The sequence below is a fragment of the Nasonia vitripennis genome, chromosome 5 (genome assembly GCF_009193385.2).
Source record: "Nasonia vitripennis strain AsymCx chromosome 5, Nvit_psr_1.1, whole genome shotgun sequence".
Classification (NCBI taxonomy): domain Eukaryota; kingdom Metazoa; phylum Arthropoda; class Insecta; order Hymenoptera; family Pteromalidae; genus Nasonia; species Nasonia vitripennis.
In genome coordinates, this window is record NC_045761.1 from 27,177,696 (window position 1) to 27,202,842 (window position 25,147).

Genomic DNA, 25,147 nt, shown 5'->3' on the forward strand with positions numbered 1-25,147 from the left:
GAGCTCTCCAATAGCGGGAAAGGTCAGAAACTTTGAAGAGATTTGTATGATTGAATTCTCATTTATGGGTACACTACTTTTATTCTTAAAGAGAAAAATAATTTGCGGACAAATGATTTACAATAAATAAATTTAGTGAATCATCACATTGGTTTATAAACGGTTTCCTGCAATAATGGGATGTCTGAAGTAATTTTAAAAACATTTTTAAAAATAGATCATTTCATACTTTATAGGTACGAATGTTTTCGAGCACTATGGTGAATGGCACTGAGACCAGTGCGCCAATCAGGTTTTTCAAAGATTGTTCAGAATAGATACATTTGTATGTGTGAAGGACTTGCATGGTCTCTGGTATTTTCTTGACATCACAATAACAATCTTCTATATGCAATTTTCTGTTGTTGATCCTTATTGATTCTGACGCCTGCGAGCAGCTCTCTGTTTGTCAAAGCGCAATTCCATTTCCTCTAATACTCTTGGAGTGTATCTTACAACTAGTTTAACAGAGTTCTGGGCTTGCTTTAACAATTCTACAGCTTTCTCGTGGTTTTCTCCTTCAACACACTGGAAACAAAAATTCACACTATTGTCAGACTCTGTTTACAGATCCAGATTTTTTTTAAATACTACCTACCACTCCATTGACAGACAACAGCTGATCTCCTCGCTTCAAGCCCCCATGCCTATCCGCGACCCCTCCTGGAATGATTCTGGATATGTAAATAGGCGAATTTTGTTCCTTGCCTCCCATGACATTGAAGCCCAATCCTTCATCAGTCTTTGGTAATTCTACAACTCTGGGATGGGCATGACCCTCGCTAGCAGCAAATGCAGCCACTGTAGCTTTGGCAGTTGCCGATGCCCTGACATCTTGCGATCCCTTAACGCGAGTGAAAAATTCGGTTATCAAATCAGTAATCAAAGATAAACTCTAGAAATGTTTGGAGAATCTCAAACCCACTTGAATATCCACAGTGTCGTAAATGTGTTCGTAGACTTCTCGAACAGCACTGAAGAAATCACTTTGTAATACTTTTTGTAACGCAGCTAGTTTGGTGACCGGAATCTCGCCGCCTGTTAAAGAATGAAGATCTGCACATGATAGATAAATTCATAAAAAACGGATAAATCCTCAAAAAGAGAAACTTACTCTTTTGCAACTTGTCCAACAGTTCGATAGACCTCTTGATATCTGCAAAGAGTAGGCGAACGTTTTACCAAAAAATCAGTTGTATCAGCGCTTTTACCAAAATTTGACATTCTTACCTCTCTCGAGATTGAGTGATTCGCCGACGATCGCCATGATTCCACGCAAGATCCTTCGGTCTAAATATATTACAAGAGGCCGAGTCTTAATTCATCGAGGTTAAATTCACGCTCCGATTTGTTTTCGGAGCAGGTGCCGCCCTTTTCGCTATTGCAATCGCGCACAGCTCTTTTTCCGTGACGACACGTCTAAGTATTTGAAGGTATCTCTCGAATTGCATATGTTTACAAGCTGAGATGAAAACAATCCCGAAATAGCTGCAGTGTTTTGGTCAATGCTCGAATCTCGTTCGAGAGTGTTTATCTACGCGTTATAGGTGCGTGTACTATAGCACTGCGTTCGATCCCTATATATACGGCACTATACACAGACACACCCATAAATAGATGGCGCTGCTTTAGGAAGGTGTATTTTTTCTTCTTGAATAACGCAAGCGATTTTTCGACATTATTGTTATTATCGATACTCGCTCGTATTCTATTTTTTCACACTTTATTGATCAAGCCTTGGCTAATAAAATTATACATTTTACAGTATCTCGCTGGAGTACATACAATAACATATCTGTAAAAAAGTACGAATCTTTTTTTCTCGAAATCGCATTACACAGCGAGGCTCGGTTCGTCATCGATATAGAGAAGCACGAAAAGCATATATAAAATTTCAAAACTCATCGCAGTTCACTCGTAATCGTGATAATCGGGCGGGACACAAGTGGGCACGGGTTTGCAAGGTGCCTGGACGCATAGAGCCTGCTGCAGGACGCAGGTGTAAGACGGCTTGCACGGAGGCTCGAGATTCGCGCATGGCCCACCTTTTCCGGCGCCCAGCTTCGCCAGGACGCTCTGACAGGCGTCGGCGTCTGGAAAAGAGAATTTTTTTTTCAATCGGCCCTTTAGCGCGCTAAACTTTGTTTGCGCGTGCTCGAATACGTACTCTCGAGGCACTTGGCCTCTATGCAGCATCCGGAGCAGCATTCGGAGCTGTGAACGCACTGTGGAGCATGTTTGTAAATTAGCACACGTGTGTAACGAATTGTACGCAATGTTACGATTCGTATAAAGGAATGAAATAATTTCCCAGATAATAGAGGGGAGCGAAGCTTTCTGCGCACACGTGGTACACAGCAGCTCTCGATTTGAAAACTCTGTTGGAATTACCTCGGTGCTGGTCTTCAAACAGTTGTTGGGAGCGGCTGCAGCGGACAGCTGGATAACCGCGAAAACGGCGAGCAGCAATGTTGCAGAGCTTCGCATCTCTGGAATAACAAATTTATACGGCTTTTCATTGGCAAAAACAAGAGAAGGAAAGTATTCTTTACGCCCGACAGCGAGTCGAAAGTGAAGACTCCGATGGTCGAAATTACCGGTGCTTGGTCGCTCTGGAACTGGTCGACTCTCAACCTCGTTTCTCATTATATTGCACGCGAGAGCGCGAGAGAGCCGCGGCCGTTCTTTATGCGCGTTCTTATTTAACGCGCACGTCCGCGCGTGCTTTTTTTATAAGCTAGCTCGATGATTTTTTCGTAATTTTTTTTTAAAGCCGTCTATCGGTTATACTTGTACACTCGTCATCGTAACGAGCGTAAACTTTGCTTTAACGAGCTACGTTAGGCCAGCTGCGCTGTGTAATGAGAATGTAAACATAATTAATGGGCTGTTTGGGAGTAAACAGCGCGGAATTAGGCATAATTTTGAAAATCGAGATAATCTCGATCGCAGGAATGTTTTCGGTCGCGAACGATAAAATTAACGCTATTTATCTCTCGTGTTTGTGAGCAGGCAAGCCGAGAGACGCGCTATAGTTCAATCATTCCCGTCGTACCAGTTTTAATCAATCGCTGTAAATTTCCTATAGATATGCTGACGACCCGTTTCCGGTAAGAAGCTATCGCGCCGCGAGGATAGCGTATACTGGAACACAGGCTTGCATAACGAAGAAAGTGCGAGTCTACTCGGATAGAATTGCAGCTGAATTCTAAGATGAATGTTTGAAAGAGATTTTTTTGTTTTTTTTTTGTGTTCGCTTAGTTCGTATTTTTATACTTTAGAAAGCCGTTCTATAATTTTAAACTGTTTTGCCGAGCGCTAAGGTCGATTCGAAATAACGCTTATACGGATTATTATTCGTTTAGCTTGAGAGTGTTTTGTTTCCAATATTCCATCAATTCATCGATAAAGAAGTTCTCGGCCTTAGCATCAACCGAGTAAATATACTGTATATCGACTACTAAACATTTAAGTGAGCGCAGACGAGCGAAGGCGCGTTACGGAAACGGAATGCGCAGCGGATGATTCAAATTCGAATTCGTAATGCTCACAGTATGGATATTCGAGGTAAATAGTCGAAAGCGCGGCTAATGCCCCTTTAGTCAGTCGCAATAATTATACCCTCGCCGAAAACGATCCGATTTTCCGAACGGCTTTTAAATGTGCCCTACAGCTTTCACTAATCCGGTTACGCGCACTTCTCTAAGCACACCCCATAATGCGCGCAATTAGGCCGACGATTCCTATTTAAGCCAGGGGTCGAACCGATTCGGCATCAGAAGCAGCACCAGCTCAGTTCCTCGACCAACGCCATGTACTCGAAGACGCTCCTCATCGTCCTCCTTGCGACTCTGGCCCTGTCCCAGGCGATCGCGATCGGCAAGCCGAGCAACCAACTGGAAGGTAGGACTACCCGCGTCGTCAAGGCCAACGCCAACGACGGCTTCAGCCTCCAGAGCGGTTTCGAGGGCTACGTCGCCAGTCCCCAGAAGACTGGGGTCAGCAGCGGCGTCAGCAACTTCAACTGGATCGCGACCAGCCTCGCGAAGCTCAAGCTCCTCAAGAGCCTGCTGATACCGCTCTCCGGAGCTTTGCTGGTCTACGGAGCCAAAATCATGACGCACCTCGCCCTCTCGATGCTCCTCGGAGTCGTCGCCATCAGCGCCGTCTGCACCTTCGCGCCCATCTGCAGCTTCTCCTTGAGTCTGCCCGACCTGGACGTCTTGAAGGGAAAGGTTCGTTGATCGTCTTGTTAGCTCCTTTACCATGATTTGCCCATAAAATTTGTTCGAACTCGCAGTCGGTGAAGGAACGCGTGGCCGAGTACGCTCGCGACTACGTGACCAAGGAGAACATGGAGATGTTGTCGCTCATAGTCCAGAGCGCCCTGAACAAGTACGGAACCAGTCAGCCCCTTGAGGATGAGCAACCGGCGCCGACAGTTCAGGTCGCGGCAGAGGACACGACAACTGACTCGACGCGCGGTGGTAGAGTAGGAGACACGCCCTCATAATTTTCGATTATCCACCACGTGTGATATTTATGTAATTCGCATTTTACTGCATCTATTTATTGTCATCGAGTGTCTCTTTTTTAACGCGCCGACGACGACGGCGAATAAAATTGTTACGATAAAAGAAACAAAAAAAAAATTAATGTACCTGTACTTCATTGTTAATAAAAGCCAGTTTGTAAAAGCAATCGGATATAGGAGTGTCATCATTTTCGAAATTGCAACCTGCGGCTCCACTATCCAAACCGGGGCATCTGGACATGAGCTGTTCTCAGTAAATCCAAGAAGCAGATCGTCGAGTAAAATCGGTATTATGACAAAACGTGTGTAGTAGCAGTAGGAGAGCGCAGATACGTGTGTCCCCTCTTCTTCTCTCGCGCTTCTCTCTCTCTCTCTCAGCGCAGATTTAGAACGAGTTTCGAGCGCACAGGGCAGTATCGAAGCGCTGACGCTTTGTTCAACTCGCACTGTCGAGCGCGACACATCGCCGGGCAACAGCATGTCGGCTACACTTTGCGCAGGTCAGTCAGTCCAATACGATAATTATAATAAAAGTCGTTAAATTCCCCGAGCCGAGCGATTCCGCGTAAAGCGCCCAATAAAAACAGCCTTGGACGATCGTTGAGATTTTATTTTACGTTATACACATGCGTGCTTGCGATTATTAACCGGCAAGTGCGCGTCTCGATCCTTTTTCCTCGGTACTTAATACGCGAAGCGCGGACTCAAGGTCAGAGTTCTCTGGCGGCTTATTCGTTTACGGATGAGACACCGTTACTCTTTTTTTTCCCCCCTCGTGACTTCTTGATTTCTTTGCGCGCGTTGTTCGATCGACCGAAATCGGCACCGAGAACACGATGTTTCACGCGGACGAATCTGTATACGATTCGAAAACAAGCTTTCGTAGACGATCGTGTTTTAGGAGTTTATTTCGCTGTCGAAACTACTGAGCGCAAGTTTTATCAGGCTTATTTGTGTATCCTGGTTTTTCCACCGATCGACTATTTCGAGGCGCGCGAGTCATTAACTCGTGGCGTATGATTGGCCATTATTGCTAAAAGACGGCTGTAATTATGAAAAACAGGATGGATCGCCGCGCTAATGGTACTGATCGTTTCGGCCAAGACGCCGAACGTAACGTCGCAGGATGAGATCGACGATTTCGTGCCCTATCAGGGCGAGAGGTCCAACATATTCGATTGGAACCTGCTGCAGGTGAGTGAGTTTTTTCGATGACATTTCGACTCGAGCATAACTATATTAACCCCGCGTCGATGCAGAACTTGGCCAAGTCGAATCGGGCCAACCTGCTGGTATCGCCCATATCGCTGAAACTAGCTCTGGTGCTGCTCTACGAAGGCGCCCAGGACGAGACGGCCCAACAGCTCGCCACCGTGATGCATCTGCCGGTGGGCATACTCGCGACTCGCGACAAGTTCTCCAGCGTTTTGAAATCGCTCCAGACGAGAAGGCCCGAGTACGAGCTGAATCTCGGGACCCGCATCTTTCTGGACCAGAGCGTAACGCCGCGACAGCGTTACGGCGCGATACTCAAAACGTTTTACAACACCGACATCGTCAGCCTGAACTTTAGCAACACGAGGCCATCGGCGGAGCTGATCAACGACTACGCGAGGAACATAACGCAGGCTCGTGTCCAGAAGCTCGTCGAGGATGGTACGACGATTTGTCGCCGTCCATCGAGTTTTTAATATAAAAAATATAAGCATTGTATATAATTACTTGCAGAATCGAAGCTGCGAAACAGCATGATGCTCATCGCCAGCGCCATGTACTTCCAGGGCACCTGGCTCCGGCAGCCCTTCTCGGCCAACCAGACGCAGATCGGCAAGTTCCGACTGGGCGACGGGAAGAACACGGTCCAGGTGCCGTTCATGCGGAGCAGCAGCAAGTTCTACTACGCTTACTCCAGCGACTTGGAGGCCAAGATTCTTAGGCTGCCATACGCGGTGAGTTTCGTTCAGACGTCGAGAATCTGCTTCTGCAGACTGAACTTGGCTTCTCTCTACAGGGACACAAGCTGGCGATGTACGCGATACTGCCGCAGGCGCCGGGCAAGCTGGACGAGCTGCTGAAGAAGGTCTCGCCGTTCGTCATCAACAGACACGTCTGGCTGATGCAGGAGCTCTACGTCGACGTGATGCTACCGAAGTTCAAGTTCGACTTCACCAGCAAGCTCGAGAACAATCTCCGCGAGGTGCGTATATATATATATATATATATATATGGCCATGTGGTTCGTAATATCTGTAACTGCGTAGTATCTCTCGAACGTATAGTTGGGAATCCGTGACATCTTCGACGACACGGCGACGCTGACCGGTATCCTCCGGTCCAAGTCGACCTCGAGGCGCCTCGTCGTCACCGACATCATCCAGAAGACCGGCATAGAGGTCAGCGAGCGGGGAACCGTCGCTTACGCCGCCACGGGTGAGGAGTAATTATTAGTTAAAAGAAAAAAAATGAAAAAAAAAAAATTCGTCGTCTCCTAATTACGCGACTTTTTCGACCAGAGATCGACATCGGTAACAAGATGAACGACGAGACCTTCCAAGCAGACCAGCCGTTCTTGTTTTACATTGAGGACGAGAGCACTGGCACGATCCTTTACATGGGCCTCGTAAAGAATCCCCTGGAGGAAACCGGAATATCCGAGAGCAGTGCAGCGCCGCAGTCAGCGCAGATGCCATCTCGAGTCGGCGGACACGAGGACGCGCCAACTGGTATATATGCTATAGACTCGTTCTCGATTGCTTATTCGCCTTTTTTTCTCTCTCTCTCTCTCTCTCTCTCTTCGTCCGAAAATCGTCGAAGAAAGAAAAAATAGAGCCGGCAATATAGCGCGGGACAAAGTCTCGTAATTTATGACGCTCCTCTCTCGGGGTATTGGACCGAGAGACTAGCGCGTCGGCTATATACGTATTTATTTACGTCGGCACGTTTCGACAGCCTCGTGTATAATAGCGCGAGGTGTGGGTGGGGGAAACGGACGAGTCATCGATAGATTAGTCGCGAGCACGACAAGCTCTTTTTTTTTCTCTCTTTTTCTCTCTCTCTCCTTCTTTCGCGCGATACTCCCGCAGTCTGTGCGGAAAGCTCGACGCGAACGTCGTTTCGGAGTTGTCTGCTATATATACGTATACAGTGTGTAATACATATACCTTGTCCCGGCGAAATTGAATTTTCCTGCCGGCAACCATGAGGCTCCTGATATTGCTCATCTGTGGGATCTCCGTCGATGGTACGATATGTGCAATTTTTTTTTTTTTTTTTTTTTTTTTTGGCTCTTCGGAGAACAGACGTATCGGGATGTCCGTCAATTATCGCGCGCGCGTGTCACGCACTACTACTTACTACACGATTTCGCAATTTGTCCGGCTGCGCGTTCATTCTATTTTTACATCGAACTCTCGGTGAGCTTTATAGATTTTTTTTCTTCAAAATAAAAATTTCGGCGTTCTCATTTTCCCAAGCATGAACCAATATTGTTTCGGAGATTGAGAGAAAGAAATGTATCGTTCTACTCTCGTATCGGTAAAGAATAGACTCTAAAGTTAAAACTCTGCACGGCTACGCGTGACATTGATCGATACAGGCGCTCGTTATTCAACAATTATTCCTCCAAAAACAATGCAACTTTCCGTTCGCGCCGCACACACTGATTTGCATCCCGGCCGGGCCATTTGTGTCAATATATAGAAGCGAAATCTATCCTTGAATGCTCAATGTGCCAAGCGTCGAATTTCAAAACTTTTTCCTCGGCCGGCCTTCGAGCGAGCGGCTCTCTCGGTTCGTTAGAATATATCTATATATATATCTATATAACTCACCATCGTCATGAATCGTTGCAGCTTGGTCGGCAATCATAGGGACGGGCACGGACGAGCGTCAGAACTTCTTCAACGTGGAGCTTCTGCAGGAGCTGAACGAGGCCAAGCCGGGAAATGTGGTAGTCGGTACGTCCAGCGTTAAATCGGCTCTGATGATCCTGGCCGAAGCTGCAGGGGGTCGTACGCGCCAGCAGATCGTGTCCACGCTGAGGCTACCGTCTGACGTCGCTCAGATCCGAGACGTCGTCAGTCACAGCATCTCGTCCTTCAAGGTAACGACGCCTTTTGCTAATCGAGATCGGCATTTTGACGACCGATCCCTTACCGATTTTCAGGATCCCAAGAGCGACACCGTGCTGCAGACCGCGATCAAGATGTGGCTGTCCAAGGACGTGGCTCTGCACAAGGACTACACGGACATTGTGCAGAGGTACTACAAGGGCGAGCTTCAGGCGACGAATTTCGCCGATGTCGCCGGCACCGTCAAGACCATCAACGACTGGGCGAACAAGTGCACCAACGGACACATCAGCTCGATCCTCGAACCCAGTAATATTAGAATCACTTACTCCTGTGCCTTGTATACCACCTCGAAAAAGATATATAACCCGAAACTCTCGCAGACTCCGTCACGGCCGACACGAAGATGGTGCTGACCACCGCGGTGTACTTCAAGGGAACGTGGCTCCACTCGTTCGACAAGAGCTCCACGAGATCGAGGTGCTTCAACGCTCCGAAACTGGGCTGCCAACAAGTGCCCTTGATGGAAGTCGTCGAGAAGTACAAGTACAACTACGTGCCCGCCCTCGACGCCCAAGTCATCCAGATCCCCTACACGGTTCGTACATTCGCGAGAGAAAAATCGGCGCATCAATTACCGATCGTCGCTTTTATACAGGGCGAACGAGTGTCCATGGTGGTGCTTCTGCCCCAACGGCTCGGAGAACAGGCCCTCCGTGACCTCTCCAGGGATCTGGCCTTCACTCCGGTGTCGGTGCTGCTGTCGAGTCTCCAGGAAACCGAGGTCCTGCTGCAGCTGCCGAGATTCAGCATCGGTAACAAGGTCGACCTGCGCGCCACTCTCGAGAAGGTATGGGAGCTATTTTTCTATTTTCCCAATTCAAGAGATTGACAGATTCGTTTTCGGCAAAAGCTCGGCATCAAGGACCTGTTCGACGATAACGCCAACCTCACGACGGCCTTTCCCCGCGGTAACCTGCAGGTCGGCGCCGTCATGCACAACGCGCAAATTCAAGTCAACGAGGAAGGAACTATCGCCGCAGCTGTGTCTGGTAACGTATAGTCGCTATTCGCTCGGCTCGCAGTCCAAACAAACGATAAACTAGCCGAACATCTGCTTAATGCGCTCTTTCTCTCGGCTCATCTCGGTTTTCGCACAGGCCAGACGCTGCAGCGGTCCGCGGCCTACTTTACCGATCTTTTCATCATACGTACCTTGTACTTGAAATCGTATTATAAAAACTTAGGTCATTCTCGCAGGTGTATCGGTGATTCCGCTGATGGGCTCGACGGTCACGACGTTCCGAGCCGACAGGCCGTTCCTATTCTTCCTGGTGGACCATCAGACGAACAGCATCTTGTTCGCCGGCAGATACGTCCAACCCGGGGGTCCGGCTACCAGGTCGGCTTGATGCTACTGAAGACTGCGATCATCATAGAGCTTATCCAATGCATCTGTAATAACCGAAAATTATTCTCAATAAATCTCGGACTATACTTGTATGCGCTGATGGATAATCGTCTCTGGGAACTTTTTTCTTCCGCGCAGTTGCACCTGCTCTCTCGCGTGGGTGGGTGGGACAGGTGAGCCGCTATATACCTCCGGCGATTAGAATTTGAATAATCTCGGTCAATCTTGGTCTCGAGCGCGTTATTCTTTTTTTTTACATCGATCATTCAGGGGAAAATACCCGCGCGGAGAGGAGACGCAGAGACGGAAGCCAAACGGAACTTGCCTCTCTCTCTCTCTCTCTTGCGCGCGCGTCACGCGTCGTGCCCTGTGCAGGAACCAGCCGAGTATATACTGTACAGCGTTACGCTTTAACGGTGCAGCGCTACAGCGCGCGTATTTGTAATATTTTCGCGGAATGGGCCGAATAAAAAAAAATTCCCATAGCGTAGGAGCCAGCGCGAGGAAGTTAACAATGACTTCCCATAGTGCGGTCTCTCTGGTTATATGGCTTAAATTTCAAGCCATTGCGTGGCGCGCGCGCAGCTTGAATTGCGGAAGAAAGAAAAGAGCCGGACTCGCGGCTATCAAGCGCAGAGAGCTACAAAGCGGAGGAACGAGAGAGAAGAAGACTTTTATTCTCCTCTTCTCTCTCTTCCTTCGCGGCGGCGGCGGCGGCCGAGATCCTGTGAGAAATCTTTTCTCTACTTCGCAGCAGCAGCCGCGGCCCCAACCCGACTACTGTATATATATATATATATACCTATACTTCCGCGGCTGCTGCTCTTTTCTTCTCTTCGCGAGAGCGAGAGAGGATCGGGCAGGAATTCCAGGAGAGTACTCTCTTTTTATTGCGCGAAAAATTCCCCCGAGTGCGAGCTAGGGGTATACGTATATGTATAGCTATAGCGCGACCGACTGGCACGGATATCATCCCCCCTTGGATTATACTGCGGATATCTGCGCTGGACGTCCCTGTTCCTGGCACTGGTCCAACGGAACTTATACGTAGCTCCGACGACCCGGGCTGTATAATACAGAAGTCGCCAAGTGCAGGAGGCAGTACAAGAGAGAGAAGCGCAACCCGAGGGCAAGTGAAAGTCTATTCCACAGCCCAGAGCTCGTACTGCTCCACTGTATACCTATACTGCGAGGAGAGTGAGAGAGACTCGAGGAAGTTTGCACACTGTAGTACGTTATAACAGTCAGATACAGCGGAGCTTTATTACGTGGGCTCCGACAACTCTCTCGGCTCTATGTAGCTCGAAAAACTCCAGTCTGTGTATATAGCGTGAGAATATATTAGCCGAGCGCGCGCGCGCGGGGTGTGAGAGAGAGAGAGAGAATCCTTGTAGAATTCATTTTTTTTTTTTTTTTCAGCAACGTTCCCGGGATCGATTTGTTCGCCAACCGACGACGAGCTTACAAAATATACCCGATTATTCCGCGGCGCGATTCGCCAATTCCTCGTTACCATATAACCGTCGAAATTGATCAATTAAGTACAGCCGCGTCGCCGAAAAAAAAAAACGATCGGAAGCCTTTACGATACACAACGTGTCCGAATATAGCGTATTGTCAACGGCGCTCGCGGGGATAATGAAAATTAGCCATTAACATAACTGGAAATTACACGGACTCATCGCGTTCCGTTATACGCTGCATGTGCCGGTGACGACTCCAAGCTCTCTCTCTCCCCTATATACGCGCGCGCGTAACGTTTTTTCACCGGAGGTGCATAACTCACGAATACAAATGCGCGTCTATCTATATAGCAGCCGCCGACTTTCGAGTTTTCGGCTCGACACGCGCCGCGCTCGTAAAAGTTCGACGGAGACACATTGACTGATCGAAAGAAATTTGTCAATTAGCGGCTTTCATTGATTGGCTCTTTATTGGGCGCGACGCTTCTCTTTCCGCGGAAGCGCTCGAATTAGACCTCTTTGATCCCTTTATTATTCGGGCAAACGAGCCGGGCCGATATATTGCTTCGGGAATTATTTTCTCAAGCGCGGTAGGCGGCGGCTCTCCGTGTTTGCTTTTTCTATTTTTACACGCTTGTTTTCTCCCGCAGGCCGGAATTAAGCGTTGATTAGGTTTTCGGGCTCTCGACGATGAAAGAATAAGGCCGACTGAGTTATCTTTGAATGTATCGTTATTAATCCTTTCGCTTTTCGCTCTTTTGACATTTTATATTGACAATTCGTCTATTTACAATGGTTTTTGATATAATGATACAATATAATATAATAATTAATCATAATTTTACACGGCTACTACAAATATACAGATTTGCATCTTTACAAAAAGTTTCAATCTACGAATTCTTTACAACGCTTTTTCACTTAAAATTACATATGCGCAAATTGGTAAGGGGGAACAAGGGGGAGGAAGGGGAAAGAACGTTCGAAAATGAGGGAAGGTGCGGGACGTCGGCGGGAAAAAAGTTCGTCGCTCCTCGGCGGACGATCTCCGTTTTCTGGAAACGGAGAGCTGGCCTTGTCGCGCGCTGCTGCAATGAGTCTCTTCCCGCCGAGGTCCGGCTTGTTTGTGTGTGTGTGTGCGTGTGTGTGTGAGTGTGAGATGAAGACATTTTTTCGGATAAATATAGGATGAGAGATGTAAGTACAAAAAATTGACAAGAAAGTCGCTACGAAGATCCAGAGAGTAATCGCATAATCGTCTTGTCTTGGTAAATTGCATGATCACTTTTCTTTCTTGTATCTCCTTCATTCGCTGCTCTCTCGAATGAACGAGGGATGAAGAGAGTTGGCTTTAGGACCCTGGCATCGCTCGCGATCCGCGCAAAGTCCCAAGTCTGACTTTAGTATTTATCATAATAATTTAAGAGGAACATTAATGAAGCTTGGTTCATCATCATCATCGATATATATATATCAATCTCGTCGTCGCTAGTACATCATCGTTGTCCGATATTCCATATCATCTAACATCGTCATGATCATTATATCACCAACAATATCATCGTTACTTGTGTATATTTATAAATAAATAGTTAATCATCGAGAATGATCGTATCATAACAAAACAGTCGTCATTTGTCATATACACGAAATATATATATATACGCACAGGGAAACGGTGCAAGCAAGATAATCATCAAAGTCTTGAGTTGTCGATACAACGAACGGTTAAATGCGCGACGAAGTAAGCTTGCTGGCACCGTGTCCATTCACATGCCGCGCGCGCGCGCGCGCGAAATCAACCGCTAATAGCACAATATAATGCCGGACTTTGGAATCCATTGCTGGCATAAACGCGCTGGCAATTTGTCGGAAAAATCGAGAATCGCCAGCTGTTCGTATGATGAGTGAGGTGGAACTGATCGTTGAGAAAACAAAAAAAAAAAAAAATGAAAAAATAAAAAATGATAATGCGTGAAATAAACATCTGCTGACCGTAAACGAGATCGTCAAGAGTGAAAGCTATCAAAGAAAGGGTGACGATCCTCGATTTTGTTCCAGCGGTTGGCGCCGAAAAACCGCGTCTGGACGGGAGGGTCAGCTCGCGCGCGCTCGCATCAGTCCCTATTTTTCTCCCTCTCGCGCTACTTACTAAGTAGTCGCAAAGCTTAGTACATGCGTCTGCGCGTTTGGTCGGGTGAAAGACGACGCGCCTCGCTCACCCGTTCTTTTAACTCGGGTGGCACTCGAGTGGCGCGTATTTTTAGATTCCAAGACGCTACTATCGCTCGCAACACAGACTGTCAATGAACTCGCGCGAGCGCGGTGAGTGAAAGAGAAAGTCCTCTCCCGAAGGGGGAGAAAAAAGGGAGTATCACACTTGTTGACGGGCCTGTCCCGATCGAATTGCGCGCAATTCGACCTTTTGTCCCGAGGTAAATTAGCGTCCGCGAAGCTTCTCGAGAGCCAGAAAGGCGCACACGCTTTTGTGCAATTTTCATCCGAGCTCGCGAGAGATCGGATGAGGATTGCAAAAAGCGCCATGTCGATAGCCGGAACGATGTCGTTTCGCCTCGCGACAGACCGCCAGTGTATGCGCTTCTTTTGTCCATCGAACGAATACATATACAGAAAACAAAAACACAGTCACTTCGTAGCCGCGCTCCAGTCTCTCTCTCTTTCGCGTCGCGCGCGAACGTCTCTTTTTATATAACAGCAAAATACACACACACAGATCGGACAGTATACAAAAATGCATAATATACGCGCACAGAAACGAAGACACGTTTTCCCTCGCACGCGCGAAAACTTGGCGGAACAATGATAATCAGGCGACAGAATCCGGTTACGCTAGGTAATCTTATCCGGTAGTAGTAATTAATGAGTGTCGTAAAGATATTGGATAAGCATAATTATAAAAAATAATATTATAATTAATAATAGAAAATAACAATTAATAATAGTAATAAATTAGTTCTGTACAAGGCGCTTCGAGCATGATACCTATTTAATAGCTAAAGACAGGCGGAACACGGGGATCCGCCCACACAGCATCCATTTGTTGATTTTGCCTTAACAATCTAAGAAGTCGCGTGTGTGAAGTCCATGGGCTGGCTAGTGGTCGCTAGTAAGAACATTCAGTAGAGATAGAGCACAGAAGTGTCAGTCAGTGAAATTGAAAATTCGTCGTCGCGGAGCCGCCGTGGCTAGACCTCGGTGGCGAGCGTCGCGGCCAGCGCCGAGTCGTGCCTGTAGTGGTCGTCGATTACGTAGACGCCGCAGCCAGACGTGTCCGAGCCCTTGAGGGGAGCATCGCCGTCCGGCGGCGACGGCGGCCTCGTCTCCGTCAGCGACGTGTTCGGCCTCTTGAAGTCGCCGCAGCTGGCAGCCGAGCAGCAGCTACTGTTGTCCGTCGTCATGAGCGTCGACGCCCGCTTCGAGTCCATCATCTGGCAGGGGCTCGTCCGCTGCATGCACTCCTTCTCCTTCTGGTAGAGTTGCTGCGAGGCTCGGTGAGCCGCCGCCTCCGTGTTGAGTTGCTTCGTCGCGGCGCCTCGCTGCCGCACGTCCTGCACCGGCTCGGGTTTGTAGCCGTCTTCGTAGGCCGCTGCCGCCGCGGCGTTGTTCACGCTCTTGGCCTGTAGTCTTCCCGTGCTGGAGCTGTGCTCGAGTCCTTGGCCGCATCCAGCCGCGGCTGCCGCTGCCGCCGACTGCGCCGTCCAGGTGTTCTTGATCATGTGGCTGTCGCCGTTGGCCTGGAGCTCGCCGGGTCGTTCGCAGAGCGCCGCCGCAGCGCGTTTGCTCATGCTGCTGTGCACGGCGTTGCGCTCGTTTTGCAGGCGCGCCTCCTCGTCCGCCTTGGCCTGCTCGCGCTTCTGTCGCCTCTTCATGCACATGACGGCCAGAGCCGCGAGCAGCACGAACGCCGGTACCGCCGTCGAGATGGTCGCGATGACGACTACGTGCTCGGTGCTGAGCGCCGCGTGTCTTGCCTCGGGCTTGGCGGCCACAGGCTGCAGCTGCTGCTGTTGTTGCTGCTGCACCGGTGGCGGCGACCAGTAGCCGGCTCGCGGAGGAGGCTCGCTGCAGGTCTCGCCGCGCCATCCGTCCGGGCACTCGCAGACGAAGCCGTTAACTCTGTTACGACAGGTTCCGCCGTGCTGGCAGGGCGAACTCTTGCACTCGTCGACGTCGAGGCTGCAGTCCTTGCCGGAGAAGCCGAGTTTGCAGAAGCAGCGGTAGTCGTTGGTGGTGGAAACACAGGAGCCGCCATTGGCGCATGGTTTTGCGAGGCAGTAGTCGACTTTGTCCTGGCAGAGTCTTCCCGTGTATCCGGGCACGCACTGGCACCTGAATTTGTTGACCAGGTCAACGCAGGTTCCGCCGTTGAGGCAGGGCTCGCCTTGGCAGTCATCGATATTATGCTGGCATCGCTCTCCGCTGAAACCCGGCGGGCAGGTACAACTGAATCCGGCGATGAGGTCGGTGCAGGTGGCTCCGTTGGCGCAGGGGTTCTCAGCGCACTCGTCTATCTGCTTCTCGCAGTCGGAGCCGGTGTAGCCGGCGGGGCACTTGCAGCTGTAGCCCTTCTCGCTGTCGTCCTCGCAGGTGGCGCCGCGGGCACAGGGCGAGTCCTTGCAGGACCTGGAGCTGACCTCGCAGTGCCGTCCGCGCCATCCGGCGGGGCAGGCGCACTTGTAGCGCCGACTGATGTGCCTCTCGTCGGCGTGGGTCTCGTTGGTGGACATGCAGGTGCCCTGGTTGAGGCAGGGGTTGGCTTGGCAGTCGAGGATCGGGGTCTCGCAGTCGGTGCCGGTGAAGCCGGCGGCGCAGGCGCACGTGTAAGAGCCCTGTCCGGTGTTGAAGCACGTGCCGCCGTTGCGGCAGGGCTTGTGGTTCGTGCAGAAGTTCAGGTCCTGGTTGCAGAAGAGACCGCCCCAGCCCTCGTCGCAGAGGCATTCCCAGGGCTTCTGACAGCTGCCGTGGAGGCAGCCGGGGTAGCGCACGCACTGGTCGCAGAACGGTCCCGTCCAGCCGTTATGACACCTGCGTTATCGAGAACAAAACAATCATCATTAGTCATGCTCGTCGGGCGTTTTATATCGCTGTTACAGCCGAGCTCGAAATTTTCGCGAGATCCCATTAGCGATCTTGACAGGAGGAGCAAAAAAAGGGGAGAAAATAAAAAATTTCGAGCACAGGCAAATCGCGAATGAGATTCACGTGTACAGCGTGTCGGTGTGCGTGTGCGTGTGTGTGTGTGTGTATGTGTCGGTGGCCGATTCGTGTTATACGCGAGGAGAGTCGGGTGTAGAGTTCCGCTGGCTTTTGAAAGGTAGGTAGGCAGAAAGAGAGGAGAGAGCGCGCGCAGAAAAGCTGCAGCAGCAGCGGCGGTGGGTATAAAGAAGCAGCAGCAGCAGCAGCAGCAGAGGATGTGGCGGTCGGCCATTACTTTGTCCAGCACGCGGGGGCCCAAGAGAGGAGGAGGAGGAGGAGGACGAGGAGGGAGAAGAGGAGAGAGAGAGAGAGAGCCAGCTAGCCGTCCGAGCGAAAAAGAGAAAAGGAAAATGGCAGAGAGGGGGATGAGAGAGGGGGGATGAGTCGCCGGCGAGTAGTGTTCCCACGGTTGGAGCCGCACGGCAGAGCCGTTCAGTATGCGGGTCAAGGAAAGGTTACGCTCCTCTCCGTGTGTCTGCTGAGCGAGCGAGCGAGCGAGAGAGAGAGAGGAGGAGATATGCACGTACGTGAGCCCTCTCCACACACCACCAAGACTAGTCTCTCTCTCTCTCTCGTCGCATGACTATACCATTAAATCCCATATACACCGGGAGAGGATCCGCGAGGAGCTGCTGCTGCTGCTTCTACCTTTCTTCTCGTCCTTTTTTTCCTTTCTCCCTCTGAACGGCCCCCTCTGACTCCTCTGTAGGTGTGTGTGCTCACATACACACAGAGAGAGAGACCCATACACCTCGTCGTCCGGTCTATCCTCTCCGCAGCAGCAGCAGCTACTTGTTCGCGGGATTCCAGGCAGATCTTTACGCCCGCACTCTTTCTCTCTCTCTCTCTCTCTCTCTCTCTCTCTCTCTCTCTCTCTCTCTCTCTCGCACAGAGAGGAAGGAAGGAAGCTGCTGCTGCTGCGCTGATGGGATGTGTATGCATATAATTGCGCGAGCGCGACTACTCGGCGTTTTCGATTAACGTGTGCGTGTGTAATAATGCACACAGTCCCGCCTCTCATTTTCCCGAGCGAGCGAGAGAGATGCGCGAAATTTTTACTCGCTGATGTGTTGCCGCCGCGGAATTTGAATGGGACCGATCCCACGGCAAGAGTTGTACACGTCCCGACTGGCGCGCGCGCGTATTTCCGCGTCAGCGCCGATTTCGGGGAAGAGTACGCGACGGGAATCCGAGCTCGGACGAAATGAGACGAGAAAAAAAGAAACCGAGCTGTCGAGTGCGAGTAAGCGCTCCGAAATCAATCGCAGAGGCTCGTAACCCGTTGATGCCCGCGCGCGAAAATCAAATGGTTCGCTTGTTGTATTATAGTGTGCCTGTGCTGTATACATCTCCATCCGCAGTAGAGAACGACTCTGATACTCACGTGCACTCGTTGGGTCGGCTGCAGTGTCCGTGCTGCTCGTCGCATCCGGCCAGGCAGTGGGCTGAAACAGGCAAGAGGAAAAAATCCAGAGGTTAAAGCCAGGCTTATATACTTGCGAGCGCGAGGCTCTCCATACATCCACTCACACACACACACACACACATTCGCGGCGGCAGCTATTTCGCCCCGGCTCTCGAGAGGTCGATCGCGTACCTCACGACTCGCTCTCGCGCAAGAATGCATAGCTATAGAGAGAGAGAGAGAGAGAGAGAGAACCCGCGAGAGAGGCTATACGGCCCTTTCTCTCTATACGCGATGCGCCGCGCAGCTTCTTGCATCTGCTGACTTTTTAGCTATGCGCCTCAGTGAAAGTGCATTCATCTATACATCGCCGCCGTTCTGAGAGAGAGAGCGCGCGACTCTATGCGTAAGTATACTTGTGCGCATACGGATGCAAAGTTTAAGTGCTCGCGACGCGGGGCAAATCCGTCCGGGTGACCTTGATACCGAGAGAGAGAGAGAGAGAGAGAGAGACTCGAGTGAGAAAGAGAGAGAGAGAGAGAGAGAGAGAGAACGAAAAGGTCCCTCCGGTATTTATAGTCCCCTATACCGCGCGAGCGCGGGGAGAGAGAGAGAGAAAGATCGACGAAAGGAATGGCCGAATCGCAGGGATTCCACCGATCGCGTCGTCGTCGTTCCCTTGTCGTTGTCCCGAGAGCTGCCGAGGAAATAGAAGAAAAAGTCGCCGGAGCCCAAAACCCGGTCCGCGAATTCTTCTTTATTCCTGCATACGCCAAGAGAAAGAAAGCTTTCGTCGAGAGACAAGAGCTTTTTTAAATGACTGATCTGTCTCTCCCGCGCGGCCCTTTAAACCGCCCCGCGAGAGTATATACGCACACAAGGGGAAGACGAGTATAAGTACACGCGCAGCGTACCTACTATATAACGGAACATAAGGCGCCCTTTCAACGGACTTATCGATTTTCCCCAACTGGCCGCTTTTTATTACACACACCCCGAGTCGCGCGGGGTACATATAGGCATTGTGTGCAGACCGAGGTCCTTTACACCGCTCGCTAGGAAATACCCGAGCGCGCAAGTGGATTCGTGTATACGCAAGGGGGGTTGCGCGCAAGAGAGAGAGAGAGAGAGAGTCGGAGCGAGAATCGAGGAAAAGTTGCAGGCGTGTGTGTCGGCGCAGCTGTTGGGTTAAAGCGCCGCAGCAGCTGTGCCGACGATCTGCAGCTGCCCCGAAACGCACCGACCTTTCCCCCCTGCTCTCTTTGCTCCTCTCGCTCCTGTCTGTGTGTCTGTGTGTGTATACGCGACGACGCAACCGTTAATGCGTAGTAGCAGTAGTAGTAGTAGTGGCATGTATAATGCAGTCGATCCTAGCGCAAGAGAGAGAGAGAGAGCTTCGCCGAGTTTGTCGGTCAGCTTACGGAGAGGAGACTCGCGGAGAATGAAAGAGCGCGCGCGCGCGCGCACACACACACACATACATGCAGCAGGTGCAACGACCGAGGTGGCGGCGGCGAGTCGAGGCAGAAACTCGATTCCTTGCGCGACTCGGCGACGACGACGCCGCGACGACGATGACAACGCGAGGAAAGTAAGCCGAGGATTACTAGGATGATAATTGCGCGAATTGGCCCACTTCTCTCTCTCTCTTTCTCTCGTGTTATACGCCGTTGCGCAATAAAGCCAGGCCCGATTTGACGCGATATAGTCGACGGGTTGCGAAGGAGCGAAAAAAGGACGAGCCCGGCGTAAAGAAGGAGCGGCGGTCCCCCCTTTGTCGAATTTTCGCCTGTAGTTTCGAGAGAGAGTACCTACACACACTCGCGCGTACACGGCTATACGGACAGGTAGTCGGAGCCAGCCAGCCGTGAGCGGACCGGAGAGAGAGAGAGAGAGAGAGAGATTGCATGCGCGTGTACGTGTGCACGTATATAGCAGGCCGCGAGAGAGGCGAAAAAGAAAAGAGAGGCCCGAGCGAGCGAGAGAGAGAGAGAGAGAGAGAGAGAGAGAGAGAGAGAGCGTGCACGAGTCGTCGGCGGCGGGCGCATGAAGCGTGGGAAGTTGCGCCGAGCGGCAGCAGCAGCAGCATCGGTAAGGCCGGGCCTGCCTACCTCAGCCGGCCTGCTGTCTTCCTCTCTCTCTCTCTCTCTCTCTCTCTCTCTCCCTGCCTCTCTCTTTCTACACACACGTACGGGACGCACACAGCCAGCTCTGCTCAGCTCCGTCTGCAGGTATGTGTCTGAGCAGCAGCAGCAGCAGCAGCAGCAGCCGTAGTCGCGTCCCCTAGCAACCGCGAGAGCAGACACTCATTCCCTCTCTAGGATCTTCCTCGCGAGCTGGCGCTTGCGTAACCGCGCGTGAGAAAGCTCTCTCCGCGTCTATATCTCTAATGCAGAGCCCGCGACGGAAGGATGAGAGATCAGAGTCGAGACTTACGGATGTCGCAGTAGTCGCCCTTCCACCCGGACAGGCAGACTATCTCGCCGGTGGGCGAGCACCTGTAGTGGCCAAAGTTGTCGTCGCGCGGCCTGCACATCTTCTCGCAGCCCTTGCCGTAGTACTGGGCGGCACAGGTCACCCGGTAGTCGTAGAGCATGACCGAGTGCTGCGAGCGATGCTCGTCCTCGATCCATTCGGGTCCAACGTCGAGCCAGCGCTGGGTCGCCAGTCGCGTGATTATCACACGATCCGCCGCGCTCGAGCCTGCAATAAGAGAAAAATCATTGAATCCTGTGTGCGCGCATTATATGCTCGTATTGTACGCGCGCATGTAGTCAGGTTTCGGGACAAAGGCCCGGTTGGGCGCGCGAGCGAGGATAGCCGGAATAGCTGCGGCGCTGGAGGAGAGGAAGAGGTGGGGGATGTTGTTGCAGGTGTACTTCGGCGGAGGGGAAACCGGGCGAAAGGCCTGAGAAAGGAAGCAGCATCCGAAAGACCGCTCCGCGTGTGTGTGCGTGCAGCCCGTGTTATACTGCACACATTGTGCAGCTCGCGATAAAGCGGGCCCAAAAGAGGCTGCTGCTGCTCGCGATATAGGATTACGAGTGTGTGCGCGTGTGTATTGAGCGGAATGCGCGAAACTACACCGCGGCATTATGACAGCATCGGACACACGCGTGCACACAAGTGCAGCGGAGCAGAAGCTCGAGCCACTGCACACATGTCTCTCTCTCTCTCTGCTATACAGTGCACCGCACTGCGCGTATACATGTGGGAGAGGGAGGAAGGCGCTCTCGAATTACTAGCGGTAACACTAGGCTATGATGCTGCAGCGCAGAGCGACGACACACACACACACAGACACGGAGAGACGGAGGGAGGAAGGAAGGAAACATTAGCGCTCCCCGGGCCACGTGCACGCGCGGTCTAGTTGCGCAGGGCGCACTGCAGCATCACCAGCTCTCCCAGCTGCGCTCGCTCTCCCGCAATGCCGTTCCGCACACACGTGTGCGTGCGCGATCGCGACGCCGAGATGACACTTACCACTGGTGAGATGCGTCGCGTTGTCCGTGTTGTCGTGGAAGGCCTCGACGATCAGCGAGAACGTTCCCTGCAAAACAATTAGCACGTTGTAATGATTATATGTAATATAAGTGTATGTGCGTGGATACACGCCGAGGGGGCGGCTGGCTGTAGCTGTATGCCTATATCCCTATATACCTATGGCAGAAGTGAGAGAGAGAGAGAGAGAGAGAATCGCGCCGGGGGAGGAGAACGAAGGAGGACGAGGAGGAAGCGAAGAAAGAGCGAGGAATCCCGAAGAATGTCCCGGCGAAACATTTGTCAGGCAAGTGAGTTATGTTTGCGCGTATTTTCGAGGCTGGAGACACCGAAAGGGCGAACGAGGCAGCGGCGGCGAGAGGGAGAGAGAGAGAGAGACGAGCGAAGGATCGGCCTTTCGCGAGAGCAGGAGAGCAAGGACAGAGCACACTCCGAAGCTGCTGCTGGCCGCTGAAAGAAAGTAGCCGGAGGAGGAGATAAATTACGGAGGAGACAAATGCCACCGTGATCGGCCGCTAATTTATTACAGAGATTGGAATTAAGCCGGCAAAAAGGCCGCGCGCGGCGCGCCGGCATCCCGGGAACAATGTCCGGCGAAAAAAGCGCCGAGCAGGAAAAGACGCGCGAGCGTTCCCACGTTTCGCCGATCCCGTATACTCACTATACGCAGACCGAGTGCCTTGGATGCGCTTTTCGGGAAAGTCGTTGCCGCGCGCGCACTTACGGAGGCGCCGCAGATAGTAAGAGTAAGAGAGCAAAAAACGAAACAACAGCCCGGGGGGAGGCAGTAGTGGCCTCCTAATTGAGGAGGTAATGAGAGCTGCGCCACGGCTGATCAGCTGATCGGACAGTAAGCACGTGTCGCGCCTAAGGGAAGGACCATTCTCACGTTTATGCTCTGCTCCCGTCTCGGAAGCAACGGCAGCAGCGGACTCGCGCGAACGAGAAGAAGAAAGCGAGACGGAGAGCAGCAGAAGAAGAAGAAGAAGAAGAAGAAGAAGAAGAAGAAGCAGCCCCGGGACACAAAGCCATTTCACCGTTATTAGCCGAGCTCTCGCTCTCTGGCTCCCTTTGATTCCCCGAAGCGTGTACTTTGTAGCGCTGCGTTTCGGGAAAAGCAATAAGGCCCGAGAAAAAGCGAGAGTAGCTGCTGCTGCTGCAGAAGCTTGTCATTTAGGGAGAGAAGTCGACGTTCGACGAGACGAAAAGCGAGAGTCTGCACGAAAAAGAGGAGGAAGGTCAATCTTCTCTCTGCAGCAGCAGCAGCAGCGCTTGGGTTTTATAGCTCGCGGTAAAACGCTAAAAATACGCACGAGTAGCGAGTGAGAGAGCGCTCCTCTCTCTCTCTCTCTCTCTCTCTCTCGCGCGCGCGCGCGCGCGCTCTTGGGCGGACGCTGCCGCCGTTCCCTAATTATGCTAAACGCTAACTACCAACGCCGATCCATTCATGGGGCGCGAATCCCTTTTTACAAGCGGCGGCCATCTGCGAGCCAGCTAGTCCCTCTACAACTCCTAGTCTCGCAGCGTCTTTGTCTAGGACGAGGGACACCGGCAGAGGCGATTCGCTCGTAAATCTAGCGCGCGGTCTATAGCATGGGCTGTTAGAAAGGCACAGCAGTACTCACCGGCCAGGTGAACTCGAAGGGAAACCTGATGGGATTGGCGAAGCCGGTGGTGGCGACCGAGGCGTCGCTGAGGTTGCCGAGGACGCTGTCGCCGAGGACCGGCGTGACGACCTCGCCGTAGGTGCACTTGGTCGTGGTGTCGATGTTGGCCTGGTACTGCTTGAGGCAGACGAACAAGCGCGTCCTGCAGACACCGGGACACTTGCCGGAACTGCTTGGCTGGCCACCGGAGCAGCACTTGCCCAGGCTGTCCTTGCCGTTCTCGTTGGCGAACGACTTGAGCTTGAGCTCGAACACACCCGCGGCCTGCACCACCTGCAATGGCGCGAATTCGTCGATATTAGACTAGATTCTCCATAATTGTTGTAAAACTCTCTCTCTCTCTCTCTCTCTATCTCTATCTCTATCTCGAGAACGCGTCCTCTGTTGTGATTGTAAACAGAACCGGCGCCGTCGAATAAATACCATAGTAGGTATTTATAAGCGAGAGAGAGAGAAAGAGTGAGAAGCTTACTCGCCGGGAGAATCTATTCGTGGATCGGCGAACCGGCAAACTTACCGAGGGCAGCAGCAGGAGGAGGCAGTAGCAGCTAGCGATCAGCGTCGTCGTCGTGGTGGTGAGCAGCGTCATGTTGGCTAAGAGCACTGCGTCTCTGGATCTTCGGTGTTCCCGCTCCCGATGAAGAAGCCGCGCGATGCAGCTCCGTCGCAGCACACAGGCGCACTAACTACTAGCTCCTGTCGACGACGGCCGATGTGCGACAGCAGCGCGGCATGACACTTGCACTCTCGGGAGCGATCCGGCTTGCCGCGCGCTGCAGGCCTGCTTCTCTCTCTCTCTCTCTCTCTCTCTCTCTCTCTCTCTTTTTCTCTAAAATACGTATATCCGAAACACTGCACACGCGGACACTACTCGGCGGTACTTGTCAAACTCGTCGTCTCCCTCTCTCGATTTATTTATACATTGCCGCTGCACACTGTCTCATGTTATATAGTCGGAGGCTTCGGCCAGAGGGAGAGAGCGAGCGAGCTGAGCGAGTGCGTGGAGAGTTGTTGGTCGCTCGGCGCTCCGGGAGAAACTGCGGCTACCGTGCGCCTCCGCTGCAGTGCACACCGACGCTACGCCGTATAACACACACGCGCGAGCGCGGGGAGAGGGGGTAGGCCGCTAGTAGTCGCTGTAAACGCGAGACACCTGGCGCCACTCCGCGGCGGACCGGCTGCAACTCTCTTCTATCCTCTCCTCGCTGCCCGTAGGATATTCGTATATATATAGTTATGCGGGGAGCTGGATGATTGTATATATAGGTATAGTACACGCACACACACAGGACACTTGCGCGCCACTGAAAAACTCGTCTAGTCCTGTTTTCTCCGATGTCTGTACGCGCGCGCGCGCGCGAGTTCTCTACTGATCGGAGTGCAACCCTCGACTGGAGGTAGTCTCGGCGCAGGCACCCCTACTTATAATCGCGCAGGGAGAGGGTAGCTTGCCCGCTGCTCTGCTGCAGCGAAGGGGGGGAGATCAGACCGGCAGCTGCAGCTGCCGTCGCCGGCTGCACACGCGCCAACCGCCCCCACCACCGCGACCCGGGCCACGCGTCGCCTTCCTTTCGCCGCTGTGCCGCTGCGATGACGAGGATGATGCCGACGTGCCGCTGCTGCTGCTGCGTATGGGTGAGTATACCACCGAGACGCTGCATGTGTGAGGGGATTTTCGAGAGAGACGCAGCTTTCGTAACCTCCTCACCCACTGCTTGATTCTCTTATTCTTACATCGGTGCGCGCGCGCGCGCGCGAGCGAGGGGTGCATCGAGTGGACGCACTGTCCACGCGGAGATTCCTTTATGTCCTCGACTTTGTATGGGGGATGTGTGGACGT

The 25,147-nt window shown here is 52.0% G+C and overlaps 5 protein-coding genes across 9 annotated transcripts; 2 read left to right on the forward strand and 3 right to left on the reverse strand.

The window, feature by feature from the left end:
* Window positions 1-57: 57 nt before the first annotated feature.
* On the reverse strand, window positions 58-8,457 carry LOC100113593 (protein lin-7 homolog C-like). 3 transcript variants are annotated; one of them, XM_032600884.1, is made up of 6 exons: window positions 8,453-8,457; window positions 1,270-1,322; window positions 1,154-1,195; window positions 965-1,095; window positions 638-883; window positions 58-567 (listed from the first exon to the last, which is right to left on the reverse strand). In XM_032600884.1, the coding sequence occupies exons 2-6, from the start codon at window positions 1,304-1,306 to the stop codon at window positions 412-414; spliced, it is 612 nt and encodes a 203-aa protein (XP_032456775.1). In that variant the 5' UTR covers window positions 1,307-1,322; window positions 8,453-8,457; the 3' UTR covers window positions 58-411. The 3 variants fall into 3 exon arrangements, with proteins under 3 accessions (XP_032456775.1, XP_031786761.1, XP_001603299.1); XM_031930901.2 differs by lacking the exon at window positions 8,453-8,457 and having other exon boundaries at window positions 1,270-1,651; XM_001603249.6 differs by lacking the exon at window positions 8,453-8,457 and having other exon boundaries at window positions 965-1,077; window positions 1,270-1,637.
* On the reverse strand, window positions 1,746-2,834 carry LOC100679885. Of its 3 annotated transcripts, none has more exons than XM_008208669.3 (4): window positions 2,637-2,834; window positions 2,431-2,528; window positions 2,207-2,264; window positions 1,746-2,132 (listed from the first exon to the last, which is right to left on the reverse strand). In XM_008208669.3, the coding sequence occupies exons 1-4, from the start codon at window positions 2,683-2,685 to the stop codon at window positions 1,951-1,953; spliced, it is 387 nt and encodes a 128-aa protein (XP_008206891.1). In that variant the 5' UTR covers window positions 2,686-2,834; the 3' UTR covers window positions 1,746-1,950. The 3 variants fall into 3 exon arrangements, with proteins under 3 accessions (XP_008206891.1, XP_016841451.1, XP_003426544.1); XM_016985962.1 differs by having other exon boundaries at window positions 2,592-2,741; XM_003426496.5 differs by having other exon boundaries at window positions 2,431-2,747.
* LOC103316199 lies at window positions 2,951-4,740 on the forward strand. Its single transcript, XM_031930900.2, has 2 exons — window positions 2,951-4,274; window positions 4,340-4,740. The coding sequence occupies exons 1-2, from the start codon at window positions 3,852-3,854 to the stop codon at window positions 4,550-4,552; spliced, it is 636 nt and encodes a 211-aa protein (XP_031786760.1). The 5' UTR covers window positions 2,951-3,851; the 3' UTR covers window positions 4,553-4,740.
* On the forward strand, window positions 4,950-10,163 carry LOC100118367 (serpin 7). The gene is made up of 13 exons (XM_008209383.4): window positions 4,950-5,073; window positions 5,637-5,767; window positions 5,833-6,229; window positions 6,302-6,522; window positions 6,585-6,770; window positions 6,853-7,003; window positions 7,087-7,296; window positions 8,425-8,675; window positions 8,739-8,952; window positions 9,027-9,241; window positions 9,302-9,493; window positions 9,557-9,695; window positions 9,904-10,163. Exons 1-13 carry the CDS (start codon window positions 5,052-5,054, stop codon window positions 10,053-10,055), a joined length of 2,481 nt encoding a protein of 826 aa, XP_008207605.3. The 5' UTR covers window positions 4,950-5,051; the 3' UTR covers window positions 10,056-10,163.
* Window positions 10,164-12,230: 2,067 nt separating this feature from the next.
* On the reverse strand, window positions 12,231-24,703 carry LOC100118327 (neurogenic locus protein delta). Its single transcript, XM_031931027.2, has 6 exons — window positions 23,825-24,703; window positions 23,266-23,580; window positions 21,623-21,689; window positions 20,576-20,842; window positions 18,119-18,179; window positions 12,231-16,563 (listed from the first exon to the last, which is right to left on the reverse strand). Exons 1-6 carry the CDS (start codon window positions 23,894-23,896, stop codon window positions 14,724-14,726), a joined length of 2,622 nt encoding a protein of 873 aa, XP_031786887.1. The 5' UTR covers window positions 23,897-24,703; the 3' UTR covers window positions 12,231-14,723.
* Between the last annotated feature and the right edge of the window lie 444 nt (window positions 24,704-25,147).